This window comes from Alexandromys fortis, unplaced genomic scaffold (assembly GCF_014885135.2).
Source record: "Alexandromys fortis isolate MF-2015 unplaced genomic scaffold, M_Fortis_MF-2015_v1.1 scaffold_84, whole genome shotgun sequence".
Lineage (NCBI taxonomy): Eukaryota > Metazoa > Chordata > Mammalia > Rodentia > Cricetidae > Alexandromys > Alexandromys fortis.
Genome location: NW_026068017.1, coordinates 3450933 through 3465661, shown reverse-complemented (window position 1 = coordinate 3465661; position 14729 = coordinate 3450933). Strand labels below are relative to the sequence as shown.

General features: G+C 49.7%; 2 protein-coding genes across 3 annotated transcripts in view; one reads left to right on the top strand and one right to left on the bottom strand.

The window, feature by feature from the left end:
• Nucleotides 1-2091, bottom strand: part of Cxcl16 (C-X-C motif chemokine ligand 16) — a 4338-nt gene extending 2247 nt beyond the window's left edge. The window contains exons 1-3 of the mRNA XM_050162654.1: nt 1572-2091; nt 1164-1302; nt 828-913 (exon numbers count right to left, since the gene is read on the bottom strand). Coding sequence (XP_050018611.1) covers nt 828-913; nt 1164-1302; nt 1572-1641 — 295 coding nt within the window. The 5' untranslated portion in view covers nt 1642-2091. The remainder of the gene's footprint in view (nt 1-827; nt 914-1163; nt 1303-1571) is intronic.
• A 50-nt stretch (nt 2092-2141) lies between these two features.
• On the top strand, nt 2142-8598 carry Zmynd15 (zinc finger MYND-type containing 15). 2 transcript variants are annotated; one of them, XM_050162652.1, is made up of 13 exons: nt 2142-2279; nt 2766-3369; nt 4033-4267; nt 4352-4507; nt 4758-4918; nt 5894-6046; nt 6393-6473; nt 6618-6734; nt 6842-6930; nt 7019-7117; nt 7277-7573; nt 7776-7936; nt 8305-8598. In XM_050162652.1, the coding sequence occupies exons 2-13, from the start codon at nt 2796-2798 to the stop codon at nt 8474-8476; spliced, it is 2295 nt and encodes a 764-aa protein (XP_050018609.1). In that variant the 5' UTR covers nt 2142-2279; nt 2766-2795; the 3' UTR covers nt 8477-8598. The 2 variants fall into 2 exon arrangements, with proteins under 2 accessions (XP_050018609.1, XP_050018610.1); XM_050162653.1 differs by lacking the exon at nt 2142-2279 and having other exon boundaries at nt 2324-3369; nt 7277-7430; nt 7515-7573.
• The last annotated feature ends 6131 nt before the right edge of the window (nt 8599-14729 follow it).

Sequence of the window (14729 nt, the reverse complement as noted above, 5' to 3'; positions counted from 1 at the left end):
ACCACCATCACCACCACCACCATTACCACCTCCACCATCACCACCACCTCCACCACCACTATCACTACCACCACCCCCACCCCCACCATGACCACCTCAGATTCACAAAGATCCACCTGCCTCTGCCTTCAAGAATGTTGGGGTTAAAGGTGGGCACTACCACACCTGGATAAATTCTTTCAATTTAACGTTTATTTTCATCATTAAATATGAGAAAATTAAAATAATACCTTCAAGTGATTTCAATTAAAATGTAATAGTAAAAGCCAAACCTATTGTAGAGACCTGTAATCCCAGATACAAGAGAGGTCGAGGCAGGAGGATAACAAGTTCAAGACCATCCTGGTCAGCTTAAAAAGCAGGACGATAGCTCAGTGGTAGAGCTCTTATTTAGCTTGGCCAATCTCGAGTACACTTTATAATAGTGACTTCTTCAAGAAAATACTAAGTAGGGCTAGAGAGATGGCTCAGTGGTTAAGAGCACTGGCTGTTCTTCCAGAGGACCTGGGTTCAATTCCCAGTGCCCACATGGCAGCTCATAACTGCCTGTAACTCCAGTTTTAGGGGATTCAACACCTTCACAGAGACATACATGTACCCAAAATGTGAATGCACACGAAATAAAAATAAATAAATGACGTAGAAAAAGAAAGTATTAAGTAATGGCAGATGTGGCAGAACAAAATGACAGAGGGAAGAAGATGAGGGAACGATACAGACGTAAGTGAAAGTACTTCAGCCAGCGCTAAGAGGTTTCAAATAGGAAGGTGCCGTGTGGCAGAGGCAAAGGGAATTGTGGCCCACCGGAGGACCCAAGAGCTTCTCACCTTTGCTGTCAATGCACTTTATCAAATCAAGGACCCACTGTTCCCGGCTGTCCCCACACACAGTGACGGATGTCGTTAACCAGAACCTGCAAGAGGATCGATCTAGTCTCCCATGGCCACTCCTTCCCCTCCCTACTTTTTTCCTCATTCCAAAGATGTGAAGTCACCCCCAAGGTGAGCTCCACTAGGGCTGGAAATCCCCAGATAAGTGAAACTGGGGAGGAACTAGGCTTTCCCACCCGGACCTGGTGTTCAGGTTGGTGGTCCTATAATTCCCCGGGTTGGGGGGGGGGGGACGGGGAACGGGGGACGACACACCGACAGACAAGACGGTACCTGGTGAGTACTGGACAGTGATCGTATGTCTGCAGGCGTTGTCGGATATAATCCAAGCTAGTAGGTGGTACCGGTGTGGCAGGAGGAATTTTTATTTTACAGGAACAGCTTCCAGTGACACTCCCCTGGTTGCCATCACCTAAAGGGGAACGAGGGATTAACCCTGGTCCTGAGTTGGCTTCCAACTCCTCTGTCGCACTCAGCTTCCCCTACCCGCCAGATCTACCTTCCACCCCAGTGTAATGCCACCTGGGTCCAGGTGTCCCCCAGTCCCAGTCCAACCCCAGCCAGCCTTCCCCTAATTCCCGGCTGCTGCCTTTGGCAGCTCTGGGCTGAGTTCTTAATCCCTCCATTCTTGTGCCCCTCCACAGTTTCCGTTCTGGCCCCAATCCTGCCCCCCTGACTAACCTGGCGGGGTCAGCAGAGCCAGCAAGTAGAGAAAGAGGGCTAGGGGCAGGGGTCCGAAGCCCTGCCTCATCTCCGGGCTTAGCGGAGCTTGTTGCCGCCAGGCCACTTAGCCGACATCCAGCTGATTCCCCGGCTGCCCGAGGTTCTGCGGAGGCGCTGCCGTCGGTGCCAAGCTCAGGCGGGGAGAGGGCGCGCGGTGGAGGTGCCGCTGCTCCCCGCGCGCGGTCCCGAACCAACCGTGGGGTCAATGCCCGGAGCCTACGCAGCACCCAGCGCCCACATTGGGGGAATCCCCGAAGGCGGAGCTCCTTCACCCGTTTCCAGACTCACGGTCAGTCAGTCGTGGGGACAGCCAAGACTGAAAAACCGAAAGAAAGTTCGGGCTATGGAGCCAGAGGAACCCGAGAGGGCAAGCGGTGGCTCCGGAAGAATGACTCGGTTGGGTTCGGGGATGTCAGTCCTCTCCGGCGGTCGCCCGTCTGTCTGGCGGTTTGTAAAGTGATGACCTGCTAGATCTCCTTCTGGTTCCAAGATGCTTTCACTTCCCTGGTCCGCTGGGTCACAGTGGGATCCAGTCACATGGCCAAGGTGAAGCAGTCTAGTAAGTCACCAGACCCGTGGGAGTGCGCATGCACTGGCTGGGTGCCATCCGAGTTCTGAGCAGTGGGCTCGGGCAACCCTGACGTCACTACAGTCCACCAGCACGAGGTATTTACCTTCAAAAAGTGGTGGCGGCTGCAGGTACCGGAGGAAAGGAGCCGCCGGAAAGGGGTTAGGTTTACAGGGGCTCACATCAAACTGATCCTCGCCCAAGAGATGCCTCAATTCTTTATTCTCACTTCTATTTCCCATAGACCAACAGACCCCACATTTTCCCCTTCTCAGCAAGGCTTTTCCCGTAGGATTAGCCTTACCTCTCCATCTTTGAATTCAAATCTCACTTTAGGATTTGAGTCATTGAGTTTTGTGCCCCAACTATGATTTCATCCCTGAGTTCTCACCTTTAACCCTAAATATCCACTTTCCAATCTAACCCCCCCACCTCCGTCCTTATCCCTGCAAACCCTATTCTCAGCTCCTAATGCTTCTCCATAGATTTTACCTCAAGCCCACACCTTCTCTCTTTGGTGACCCATCACGGACCCTCATCATTACCCCCCTCCTGACCGCTACCATACAGCTCTTTCTTCTCAGTCTGGGTCCAGGCCCTGTGCATCCGAAGACATGGAGTTTGTGTCTGGATACCGGGATGAGTTCCTTGATTTCGCTGCTCTTCTCTTTGGCTGGTTCCGCAAGTTCGTGGCAGAGAAAGGGACCATGGGGACCAGCCTTGAGGGCCGATGGCGTCAACTGGAGGGTCAGATAAGGAGGCTGCCCCAGGACCCTGCCCTCTGGGTGCTCCACGTCTTACCAAACCGTAGTGTGGGCATCAGCTTGGGGCAAGGTGCAGAGCCAGGTCCCGGGCCGGGCCTGGGGGCTTCCCGGCTCCTGGGAGATGAGCCTCCGCTCCGCCTGAGAGACCTGAGCCCTTATGTCAGCTTTGTCAGCCTGGAGGATGGGGAAGAAGGGGAGGAGGAAGAAGATGAAGAAGAGGATGGAAAAGGGAGCTCAGGCACAGAGAAGGCAGTACCACAAGAGGGTGGGGAGCCAGCCCCTTCCAGCCGGGAATCCCCCCAAGAAGCAAAGCCACCAGCCGAGTCAGAGGTGACCCAGCAAGAGACAAGCTGTGATGACGGCTGCCGGGAGGACAGAGGAGAGGCCGAGAAGGTGCCTGAAAAGAGGAAAGGACGGAGGAGTGGTGAGAACCCAGGGTGGCCCTGCCTTGTCCCCTGTTCAGACACCTTTCTGAACTCCTCCCCTGTCTCTCAACCGATTAGGAGTCACAGGCTGTTAACTTTCATGCAAATCTGTTGCCCAAAGTTCATTTGCCACAATGTGTTTTTTTTTTTTTTTTAATTTGAACCAACATCTAAGCACTGTATAGAATGAAAGTCCTCAGAGACCTTGCATCTTAAGAAAAGTTGAGGTTCTAGGCCTGGAGAGGTGGTTTAGAGGTTAAGAGCATTGACTGCTCTTCCAGAGAGTCCAGGTTCAATCCCCAGCAACCACATGGTGGCTAACTACCTTCTGTAGCTCCATTTCAAGGGCATCCAACACCCTCTTCTGCCTTCTGCAGGCACTGCACGCATGTGATATACAGACATGCATGTGGAGAAAACACCCATATGCATAAAATGAAAATAAATCTAAAGAAAGAGAAATCCAGATTTTGATAAGGAACCCATGTTTCTTACATTCTAGCTCCGAATAGCAGTTGCCCCCTTTACATGGGGACTGCCTCTCTTATCTAGTTCCTTCTACTCACTGAAGTTGTCTGTCCCCTCAAGACATCTAAACTTGGTATATCTGACTGTGATCTCTGCCCCCTTCTCTCTCGCCCAAATGTTCCCTCTTTCCGCAGAGGCTGCACCCCTGCACCTCTCTTGTCTTTTGCTGGTGACTGATGAGCATGGCACCATCTTGGGCATTGATCTGCTAATGGATGGAACCCACAGGCGTGTGGGCCAGAGCCCAGGGGCTGAGAATCTGGCTCCTCGGGCCTATGCTCTCCTTTGCCACAGCATGGCCTGCCCTATGGGCTCTGGGGACCCCCGAAAGCCCCGACAGCTCACTGTGGGAGACGCCCACCTGCATCGGTACAAATACCTGGGACCAGAGGGTGGAAAGGTGTGGAAACTCCTGAGTCCTTTTAGCCTGATGCCACCTGTATCCCTATGCAGAGACCTGGAGAGCCTTGTCCCGAGGCTGGGCGTGAAGTTAGCAAAGACCCCAATGAGGACATGGGGTCCTCGGCCAGGCTTTACTTTTGCCTCCCTTCGGGCTCGAACTTGCCATGTTTGTCACAAGCACAGCTTCGAAGTGAAGTTGACACCCTGGTGAGCATCCCCAAGGCTGGAGTCAACGGAAGACTCCAGCAGTTAGACAACCACGTAGAAAGGCAAGCCGGGCCAGTGGGGGTCCCAAGCAGGCAAAAGGTGGGCCAGGGAGGTAGGAAGGAATAGGAAAAACAAGTTATGAGCGATTAGCTACAGGATGCAATACAAACAGGCTGAGTGGCATATGGACAGATTATAGCCCACAGGACCCATGAAGACTGAGGGGTGCCAATTACCCCTGTTTCCCCAGCCCCCAGTGCAGTGCTGTCTTATACTGTGGAGAGGCTTGTCTCCAGGCTGATTGGCGGCGATGCCCAGATGATGTGAGCCACAGATTTTGGTGCCCGAGACTTGCCGGTTTTATGGAACGAACAGGGGAACTGGCAAGTCTGCCTTTCACCTATACTGCAGGTATCCTAAGGAGGTCAAAGTGGCAGGGAGGGGATCCTGGGACCAGGTCTTCGGGACTGGGTCCAGGGCCTGAAGAATGAGTGTTTGGCTGAAGTCTGCATCCTTGGAAGAAGAGCTGGTGCTGTGCATTGGGTGTTAGGGACCAGAGCAGCTGAGGCAGAATGACTGATCCAGGGAGAGACCAGGGCAGCTGAGGCATCGGTTCAAATGCTTGCTGTTCACCTCTACCACCATCTAGTCAAACAGTTCACTTAAGCCAGGCATGATAGTATGTTCCTAGCACTTGGGAGGCCGAGAGAGGAGGATCTCATGTTCCAGGCCACCCCACCCTGGGCTATGTGACACCTTGTCTCAAAAACAAGACAAAACAAGAGCTGCCTCTGATAAGGCATATCTGTAATCACAAATCACAGCATTTGGAAGGATCAGGGGTTCAAAGCCATCCTCTGCTACATAGTAAACTTAAAGTCAGCCTGTGCTGCAATGAGATCCTGTCTTAAAATTAAAAAAAAAAAATCCCCTCAAGTTCCATCATCTGTAAAAAAGGAATACTAGCAAATATAAAATCACATTTAATTATTTCAAGGGTTGTGTAAACTCTCGGTGCCTGGAACATGCTAGACACTCAGAAAGGGAAATTTCCTCCCTAGGTAAAACCAGGCTCAAAAATCAGGGTCCTGGGCTGGAGAGACGGCTCAGAGGTTAAGAGCACTGGCTGTTCTTCCAGAGGTCCTGAGTTCAATTCCCAGCAACCACATGGTGGCTCACAACCATCTGTACTGAGATCTGGCGCCCTCCTCTGGCGTGTGGGCATACATCAAGGCAGAATGTTGTATACATAATAAATAAATAAATCTTAAAAAAAAAGAAAAAAAATTCTATAAAAAAAATCAGGGTCTTTAGGGATATCAAAGGACAGCTAAAGTCCTGGAGCTGAGCCACCAGGTCCTCAACCCTCACCCCCTTCTCCTGCAGAGGTGACCAGTGAGACCTTTAACAAGGAGGCTTTCCTGGCCTCTCGAGGCCTTACTCGTGGCTATTGGACCCAGCTCAGCATGCTGATTCCAGGGCCCGGCACCCCCAGGAGCCCTTGGGGCAGCACGTCATCCCTCAGCCACCTTCTCAATGGTATGTGGGACCTTTTGCAGGGAATGGACTAGAGGGAAGGTTGTGGGGAGGGCTGGGGGAGTGGACCAGTCCCATTTAACCCCTCCATATACACATTAGGCCTATACACGTAGTCCTAATGGGGTTAGTACTGACCCTGTACTGACCCTGTTAGGATTATTTTAAGCCTTTCCACAGACCTCAAAAGAGTCATTTCTGTCTGATTCATCCAATAACCCTGTCCCTAGGCTAACTCCAATCCTGCTACAGCTTCAGGCCTTCAGGGTGTACAGGTCTTCTGGGAGGGGTGGGGAGATGAGGCAGGTAGGGGTTTACAGCTCTTAGGCACTGCTTCTTATCCACTCAGGTGATCCTTACCAGCTCCTGCAGGGAGACGGACCTGCCCTGATGCCTCCGGTGCCTCTAGACTCACCCAAGAGCCTCTTGGGTGAGCTGGAGGGGTCCTGTAGGAGTTGGGACAGAGATCCTGCAGGGGGTGGCAGACAGAAACCTGGTGCCTGAGCGGGCACGGCGCATTAAAAATTGAAGCCCAGGTCTGGGATCAGGCCCCCCGTTAAGCCTCTCTCCCCAGGTTCATGGCAGGATTACTACACGTGGCGGGGCCTTAGCCTGGACTCCCCCATGGCTGTGCTTCTCACCTACCCACTGACTGTGTACTACGTCATCACCCACCTGGTACCCCAGTCCTGTAAGGAGCGCAGACAGGACAGGAGGCTGGGGGTGGGGTTGGCAACAAGGGTGCCTGCCCCCCGCCCCCCCCTCCCCCGTATCTTTAATAAGTGGACTTCTCACCAGTTCCTGAGCTCAACATTCAGAATAAGCAGTCGCTGAAGATCCATGTGGTGGAAGCCGGGAAGGAATTTGATCTTGTCATGGTGTTTTGGGTAACGTCCCCACTCAGAGAGGGTGTGTTGAAAAGACAGGTGTGGTCATAGGGTGGAACCCTGGGCTGACTTTCTCTCTGTCTCTAAGGAGCTCTTGGTGCTTCTCCCTCACGTGGCCCTGGAGCTACAGTTTGTGGGTGACAGCCTACCACCTGAGAGTGACCAGCAGCATTTTACTATGCAGAGGGTGAGAGCTAGAGGGGGGCCCACTTCTCCAGCCCTGTCTCTGTAGCCTGGTGGGACCCTCCCCTTTCCCTCCACCTTCCTCTTTCCTCTGTTCTTCCTGGGGCCCCCTCTGATTACCCGGACTTTCAGCGGCTTTCCCACCCCACTCCCGGCCCCACAGGATGGCCCTGAGGTGTCTGTGCGTCCTAATTCTGGGGCATCGGGACGGTTCAGCTCTGGGACCAAGGAGAAGGGAGGGCGAAGGGACCTGCAAATCAGGGTGTCCACGCGGCCCTATCACCTGCTCCAGGGACCCAAGCCTGACCTGGTTATTGGTAAGAGCCTGGGGCTCAAGGGCAGGGATTTGGGGAAAGTAAAAGAAGGACACCGTGGTCACCAGTGTCATCCTCTCTCATTAGGATTTAACTCTGGCTTTGGTCTCAAGGACACATGGCTGAGCTCTCTGCCGCGACTACAGGTGGATAATCACACTCACCCAGCTCCTTCCCTTCTCTAAAGGACTGGGCTCGCCCACCCCTTAACTGCTCCACAGACTTGGGGAGTACCTTTCCAGCATCCCGTCTCTTCTGGGACTTTATCTATGGGGGAGGGTGGGGCTTGGGATGTATCTGGGCAAGGGAGCCTCCCAGGGAGTGTCTGAGAGCCCACCCAAACCTCAGTCTCTCCGAGTGCCAGCTTTCTTCACGGAGAGCAGTGAGTACGGCTGTGTGATGGACGATCAGACCATGGCAGTGGCCACCGGAGGGGGCACCAGCTCTCCACAGCCCAACCCCTTCCGCTCCCCATTCCGCCTCAGAGCAGCTGACAACTGCATGCCCTGGTAAGGGCCCATGGCGGCCTAAAGCCCTCTGATCCGCGATTTATATACTCTGTAGCTTAAAAGGTTCTCTTCGCCCCAATCTTACAACCCTCCATCTCTGTCCTCTTACTGTCTTTGCTGATTTGGACAACCCCAACACAAACCACCTTTTAGAGCCTTCTCAACCCTCAACTTCTCGCCCTACTCCTATAAAGACTCTGTTGCTTCTTTATTTTTTTTCTGGGGCTCGAACTCAGGCGACAAGCCTCGCAGCAGGTCCTTTTACCCCCTGACTGCTCTTGTCTTTTACTGCACCTGGCCCTAGATCTGTGCCCTAAACTCGCCTACTGGGAGGCCCGGCCCTGCCCCTGACCACGCCCTCACTGCAGGTACTGCAATGCCTTCATCTTCCATTTGATCTACAAGCCTGCCCAAGGTGGCGCAGTCCGCTCGGCACCCGGCCCTGTCCCTAGACCCCCAACTCCGGCTGCTCCTCCTGTCCCCACTCGAAGGCGCCGGGGAGAAAAGAAAGCTGCTCGTGGGCCCCGCAGGCGCAGATGAGTGCGGAGCTGGCAGCCGTCCACTCCCTTCCAAAGTCTGCTTCCTAAAGGAAAACACTCCAAGGCCCTGGGGAAGACTGACTGTCAGGACACGAAAGGTTAAATAAAATTCCTTATTTGAAACCTCTGAGTTATTGACCCTTCGACTTACGCTCATGATTGATTCAGTATCCTGGGAAAGAAGATAAGGATTTGGGATGACTTTCTCGGCGTCCCTCTCACTCGGCTCGCTAACTCGGGTGGGGAGTGGGGTGTACCGCCTTCCTTGGTCATCCCAAAATCCTCTCCTTGTTTGTATGTTGGTAAGACGTTTTCTAGCCTGGAACCATCCAGATCTCCCGCCATAACAAGGAGATACCAAAAAATCAGAAAGTGACTTCCCTTAGCGGGATTGGGATGCAGCCAGCCTCCGCGGGGTACAATCCACACTTGGTTTAGAATCAGTGGAGAGCCTCAGGGGGCAAATTCCACCTTCTCTCATTCTTCACAATCCCCCACATCCAGAACCTAGACCTCACTGCCAATGTCCCTTCAGGGAGCTCTCAGTGAGGTTTGGTAGACAGAAATTGGAAAGCAGTTCCAACCGCATGGGGACCAGAAGCTGATGTGGTTGGTGAGCTAAGCTCATGACTTCTAGTTCCTCTGTCCCCTCAAGCCAGACACCTCTAAATAACAACATGCATTCTGTCATTACGGAATTACCCATTATCTTGCTCAATTATTATTTCACTTCCTTAGGGAGGAAGGCATTTCCTGCCTCATACTTGGAAGCTAGATAGGCACATCTCCCCAGCCCTGAAATCCCCCCTTTCATATTGATAATTCCTCTAAGCTGCACTCGGACAGAGTGTGGGTGCTACACTGTCTCTAAAGTTCTGGCAGGGAACCGGCTTCGGCTTCGGAACTGTTTCTCCAGCTACTCCCACACATCCAGGCTTTCCTCTCTCCCCCCTTCTTGTTACTCCTCAGCTTCAGTCTCTGTAGCCAGAGAGAAAAAGCTCAGTTTCCCGGTGAACTGAAGAGAAACAAACAGCTTCAATGCTCCTTCCCCAGCCAAAACAAACTCCAAATTCCTGGGAAAAAAATGTAGAAAAGGATATGCTATCTGCAAGCCATGGGATTGCCAAGATCATTATTCACTTTGTTCCGCTGGCCCGTTCACTTTTCTCCAGTGAACAGATAATACTTTTATAAAAATGTTTCCTAGCTGGGTGATGGCGGCGCACTCCTTTAATCCCAGCACTCAGGAGGCAGAGGCAGGCGCATCTCTGTGAGTTTTAGGACAGCCTGGTCTACAGAGTGAGTTCCAGAGCAGTCAGTACTACACAGAGAAACCCTGTCTCAAAGTAAAATAAAATAAAATAAAATAAGGGGCTGGAGAGATGGTTCAGAGGTTAGGAGCATTGCCTGCTCTTCCAGAGGTCCTGAGTTCAATTCCCAGCAACCACATGGTGGCTCACAACCATCTGTAATGAGGTCTGGTGCCCTCTTCTGGTCTGGTGGCATACATGCAGACAGAACACTGCATGCACAATAAATAAATAAATCTTTGAAAAAAAAGAAAAAATATTATTTAAAAATAAAATAAAATATTTCATATGCAAACTGCTCCTATATGAATTTGCTTCCCTCTGAGCATGATTTCATGCCTTTTATGGCATAAACTGGGAAGACCGAAGCCAGAGAACCTCTAGTTCAAAACCAGGTCCTCCCGAGACTCTGTTTAAGAAAAAAAGAGAGAGAGAAAGAGAAAGAAAGAAAAGAATAAACAAAAGCAGGAAAAGAATGCTTCATAATGTGTAAATTATATGAGCTTTAAGTTAGTGTCTGAAAAACTATGTTGAAACAGAGCCATAAGCATCGCGTTGCATATTATTTGATGCTTCAGGACACAAATTCAGACTTTGAGTAAAATGGATTCTCTGTCCCCGGTAAAAGGCTCCTCTGAAGACTCAGTGAGTCAGATCAAGGCAAGTTGAAAAAGTATAACAACAGGTTTATTTGAGCAAAGCAACTCCTAGGTGGGTTTTCCAGTCCCAGAGATGAAGGCCGGAGAAGCCACACGCCCAAACTAAAGCAGGGAGACTTTATAGCCTGTAGGTGAGGGGTGATGATGTGTCTGCCACAAGCTGGGTTTGTGCCCAGGTGTGGTCCAGAGCTGAATGCCAAAAGGCAGGGACTTGGGCTGTTGACAGCTTCAGAGGAGGAGCTGCAGTAGCCACCAAGAATGTGGAACTGGGCTTTTTGGTGCCTTCCCTTTGTTTGGAGAGTCTCTGAGAGGGTGGGCGTTTGGGGAGAGGCGGCGAGGAATGGTATCATGCAGGGTGAGATGGAGGATCCAACCAAACAGACAACAGTTGATATGAAATGTCTCCCTAAAATTTTCAAATACTAGACGATGGCTTTTTGGAAGGGATAAGGTGGTGAGAGTGTTGGGTCCACCGGGTGGGGAGAGCTCTGACCTAATCAATGAATTCCTTAATGGATTCCTGTTATTGAGTTATTGCCAGGTGGTGGAAGCAGCCAGGGCTTTATGGAGAAAGCAGGTCCTTGGGGACATGCCTGTGGGGTGCCAGAGCAAGAATGTGAAGATCAAGAGAGGCCGGAAACAGGAAGAGCATCAGCCAATGCTCGGCCAGGTAGGATGAAATGCAAAGGCGGCCCCTGCTCTGGGCAGCAAACTGACATTCCATGGAGGGCAGCAGCAGGTTGGAGACCATGTGTAGGTGGAAGGAGGGTTGTGGGAGCCATTCTCTGGTACCCTAACTTTCTCTGCCCTTCACTTCCTTCCAGTACCTATGCGTTGTTCATGACCTGTTGTGTCTGCTTCTTCCCACAGAGACACTGACACAACTATCAGGAAAACATGCTGAATTTGCTTTAGAAATGCCTTCATCTTTCAGTCTAGCACTTCCTGTGTATTTTATAATGAAATATGCATATATTTCCAATTGTATTTATTTACTTGTGGGTTTTGTTTTGTTTGGGTTTTCGGGACAGGATTTCTCTTTGTAACTCTGACTGTCCTGGAACTCACTTTTTAAACCAAGTCATCCATGAGTCCAGAGATCTGCCTGCCTCTGCCTCCCGAGTGCTGAGATTAAAGTTGTGCACCACCATGCCCAGCTTCCATTTATTTATTTGTTTGTTTGTTGATGAGATAGGGTCTCTCCAGCCCATAGTCTCAAATTTGCTAAATAGGCCAGGCTGACTTCAAATCTTCAGTCCTCCTGCCTCAGCCCCCTGAGAGCTAGAATTATAGGCATGTACCATCACATACAGTTTTTGTTGTTGTTATTTATTGTTGCTGTTTTGAAACAGGATCTCACTATTTAGCTCCAGCTGATTTAAAATTTACTATGTAGCTAAGGCTGGCCTCAAACTCTCAGTAATTGTCTGCCTCAGCCTCCTGAGTGCTATGATTACATACAGGAGTCACCATGTCTGACTCACTTTTTATTTTCTTAAAGATATTTCTTTATTTTTTTAAGATTTTGTTGAAATAGAAGTGGCGGCAGGGCTGCGTCCCCGGCACCCGGCCGCCCGCATGGCTAGCTTATACCCAGAAATAATTACANCTCCCTACCAAAAAAAGCCCAGGACCAGATGGGTTCAATGCGGAATTCTTTTCTTTTCTTTTTCTTTTTTTTTTTTTTTGGTTTTTCGAGACAGGGTTTCTCTGTGGCTTTGGAGCCTGTCCTGGAACTAGCTCTTGTAGACCAGGCTGGTCTCAAACTCACCGAGATCCGCCTGCCTCTGCCTCCCGAGTGCTGGGATTAAAGGCATGCACCACCATCGTCCGGCTCCAACTTTTTAATTTTTTAAATTGATATATAATTACAACTCTTTACCCAGTATAATATGCAATGACAAGTCAGGGCAACTTTTATCATTTTGTGCCAATAACATTCAAAACCCTTTGTGTTTCTGCTTTGAGGCGTACAGTAAACTGCTCACAAAACCCTGTGTATTCAGAACGTGACCCAAATGCACTGTGTCCACTGACCACTCTCAAGAAAAGTATAAATGGGACCGAGTCCCGGCCTGCAGAAAGCATCACTGTAGCCATTTGGTTGCATTTATAGACACTTTCCACCAGAATGTAGGGTTGGGTTTGTTTTAAACAAAATTTAAATCATGTTGTGTGTAATTCTACTTTCTTTGCAACTGCTATTGTACTAATTAGTTAATCTGCGTGGGGGCACACGCTTGCACCATGGAAGGTCTTGTTGGTATAAAATTAGGTCATCAGGCTTGGCAGCAAGACCCTTCTCTGCTGAGTCAGCCCCGAACTTCCTTTTTGATGTTCAGGATATTATGACCAGTTTACAGAGTCTTTGAGCAGCTTCCTTTCATGCATGACTGTACACTAATTTAAGATCACAATATTACCAGCTCTAGTTTTAAACATGTGGGCAATTCCTAAGTTTTCTCAAAGCTAAGTGAAGTATGAAGTAAAAGGGGCTCAGTTTGCTACAAAACCATATCCAAGACGGTCTAGGCCTGCCTGCTGAGGGAGGAATTGATGTCCCTACTTTGCATGGAGTTTCTGATCAAGGAAGAAAACTTTTTATAGGTACCTGGTAAACATGTGGGGTGGGTGTGGGCGACACTGGGAGTCAGTCCCAGTCTTGCCTCCCTTCTCAGGCCGGAGCCCCAGAAAAGAGGAACCATTGGCAGGCATCTAAGGAACACTGAAAACAACCACAGTGAGCCAATGGGGGCTTCACTTTTGGGGACACACAGGGGGGCTTTGGGAGGTACTAGTGACTCTGAGGAACCCACAAGAGTAGCTCCAGTCAGGGGTGAGCGGCAGCTTTCAAAGCTTTTGCTTTCTCACTGGGGCATCGTAGATTAAGCAAGAGTCAGCAAGCCGTGGGTTGTTAATAAACAGCCCAAGCTGATGGCCGGTGCTGAGGCAGGGGCATTGACTTAGTTTTCTAGTGTTTTGTTACCTTTCTGTTTTTAGTTTTAGTCTGAGCCCACTGTAATCAGAGAACACTCTGTATGATCTCAATTAAAACCTTTTTATAATCATTTTTTATGTGCATGAGTGTTCTGCCTCCATGTATGCATGTGTACCACATGTGTGGCTGGTGCCCAGAGAGGTCAGAAGAGGGTGTTGGATTTCCTGGATCTAGAGTTACAGACATTTGTGAGCCATCTCATAGGTGCTGGGAACCAAACCTGGGTCTTCTGTAGGAGCAACAAACACTCTTCATCTCTGAGCCCCTCTCCAGTTCCTCAATGCAATTTTCAAAACTTGCTAAGAACTGATTTAATGACCCATGTAGATGGTCTCTCTTAGCATACGTTCCTAGGCTACTTGAATAGAAAATATGTTCTATTGTTGGGTGGTACTCTATGAATATTGTTTACACCTTATTGATGGAAGGAGCTGAGTTTCTTTTCCCTATTGATTTTTGTTTAATTATTTGATCAGCTCCAGCCAGATGAGCCGTGGCTTATGAGGTCAGAGAAAACTGGTTTGAAGCAGAGCTCTCGGAGCTGTCAGCAGAGTAGAGAGGCAGAGTAGAGAGGCTTGCTTCTAGGTAGGTGAACAGACCCCCCAAATAACCACACAGAAATTGTATTAATTAAGTTACTGCTTGGCCCATAAGCTTTAGCCTCTTATTGGCTAACTCTCACATCTTGACTCAACCCATTTCTAATAATCTGCATGTTACCACGAGGTCGGGGCTTACCGGGAAAGATTCAGTATGTCTGACCTGGAGGCTGGCTCCATGGTGGCAATCTCTGACCCTGCTTTCTTTCTCCCAGGATTCAGTTCTGTCTACCCCTCCTACCTATGTTCTGCCCTATCAGTTTCTTTATTAATTAACCAATGAAAGCAACACATAGATAGAAGGACTTCCTACACCAATTTCTCTAGATTCTGTCATTACCAGTTTGTTCACCTTTCTGGAAGTCAGCCTCTTCTACTCTGCTGATAGCTTCAGACTAGTTTTCTTTGAGCTCATAAGCCATGGCTCACCTTCCCGAAACTGAACAATTAAGCAAAAATAAAATAGGAAACAAAAGCAAAGTACCTTCAATCAGAAGGGTGTAATCAATATTTATAGATTACTTCACCCAACAAAAGGAGCACATGGAAGTGTCCACCGAAGATAAAGCTGTTCTTCTCTAGAGGTTAATAATCTCAGGTGTTTTGCTATAGTGGTGGGAAGCAGATGACCCTAGGCAAGTGACCAGCTTCTCTGGATCTATATTCTTTTTTTTTTTTTTTTTTTTTT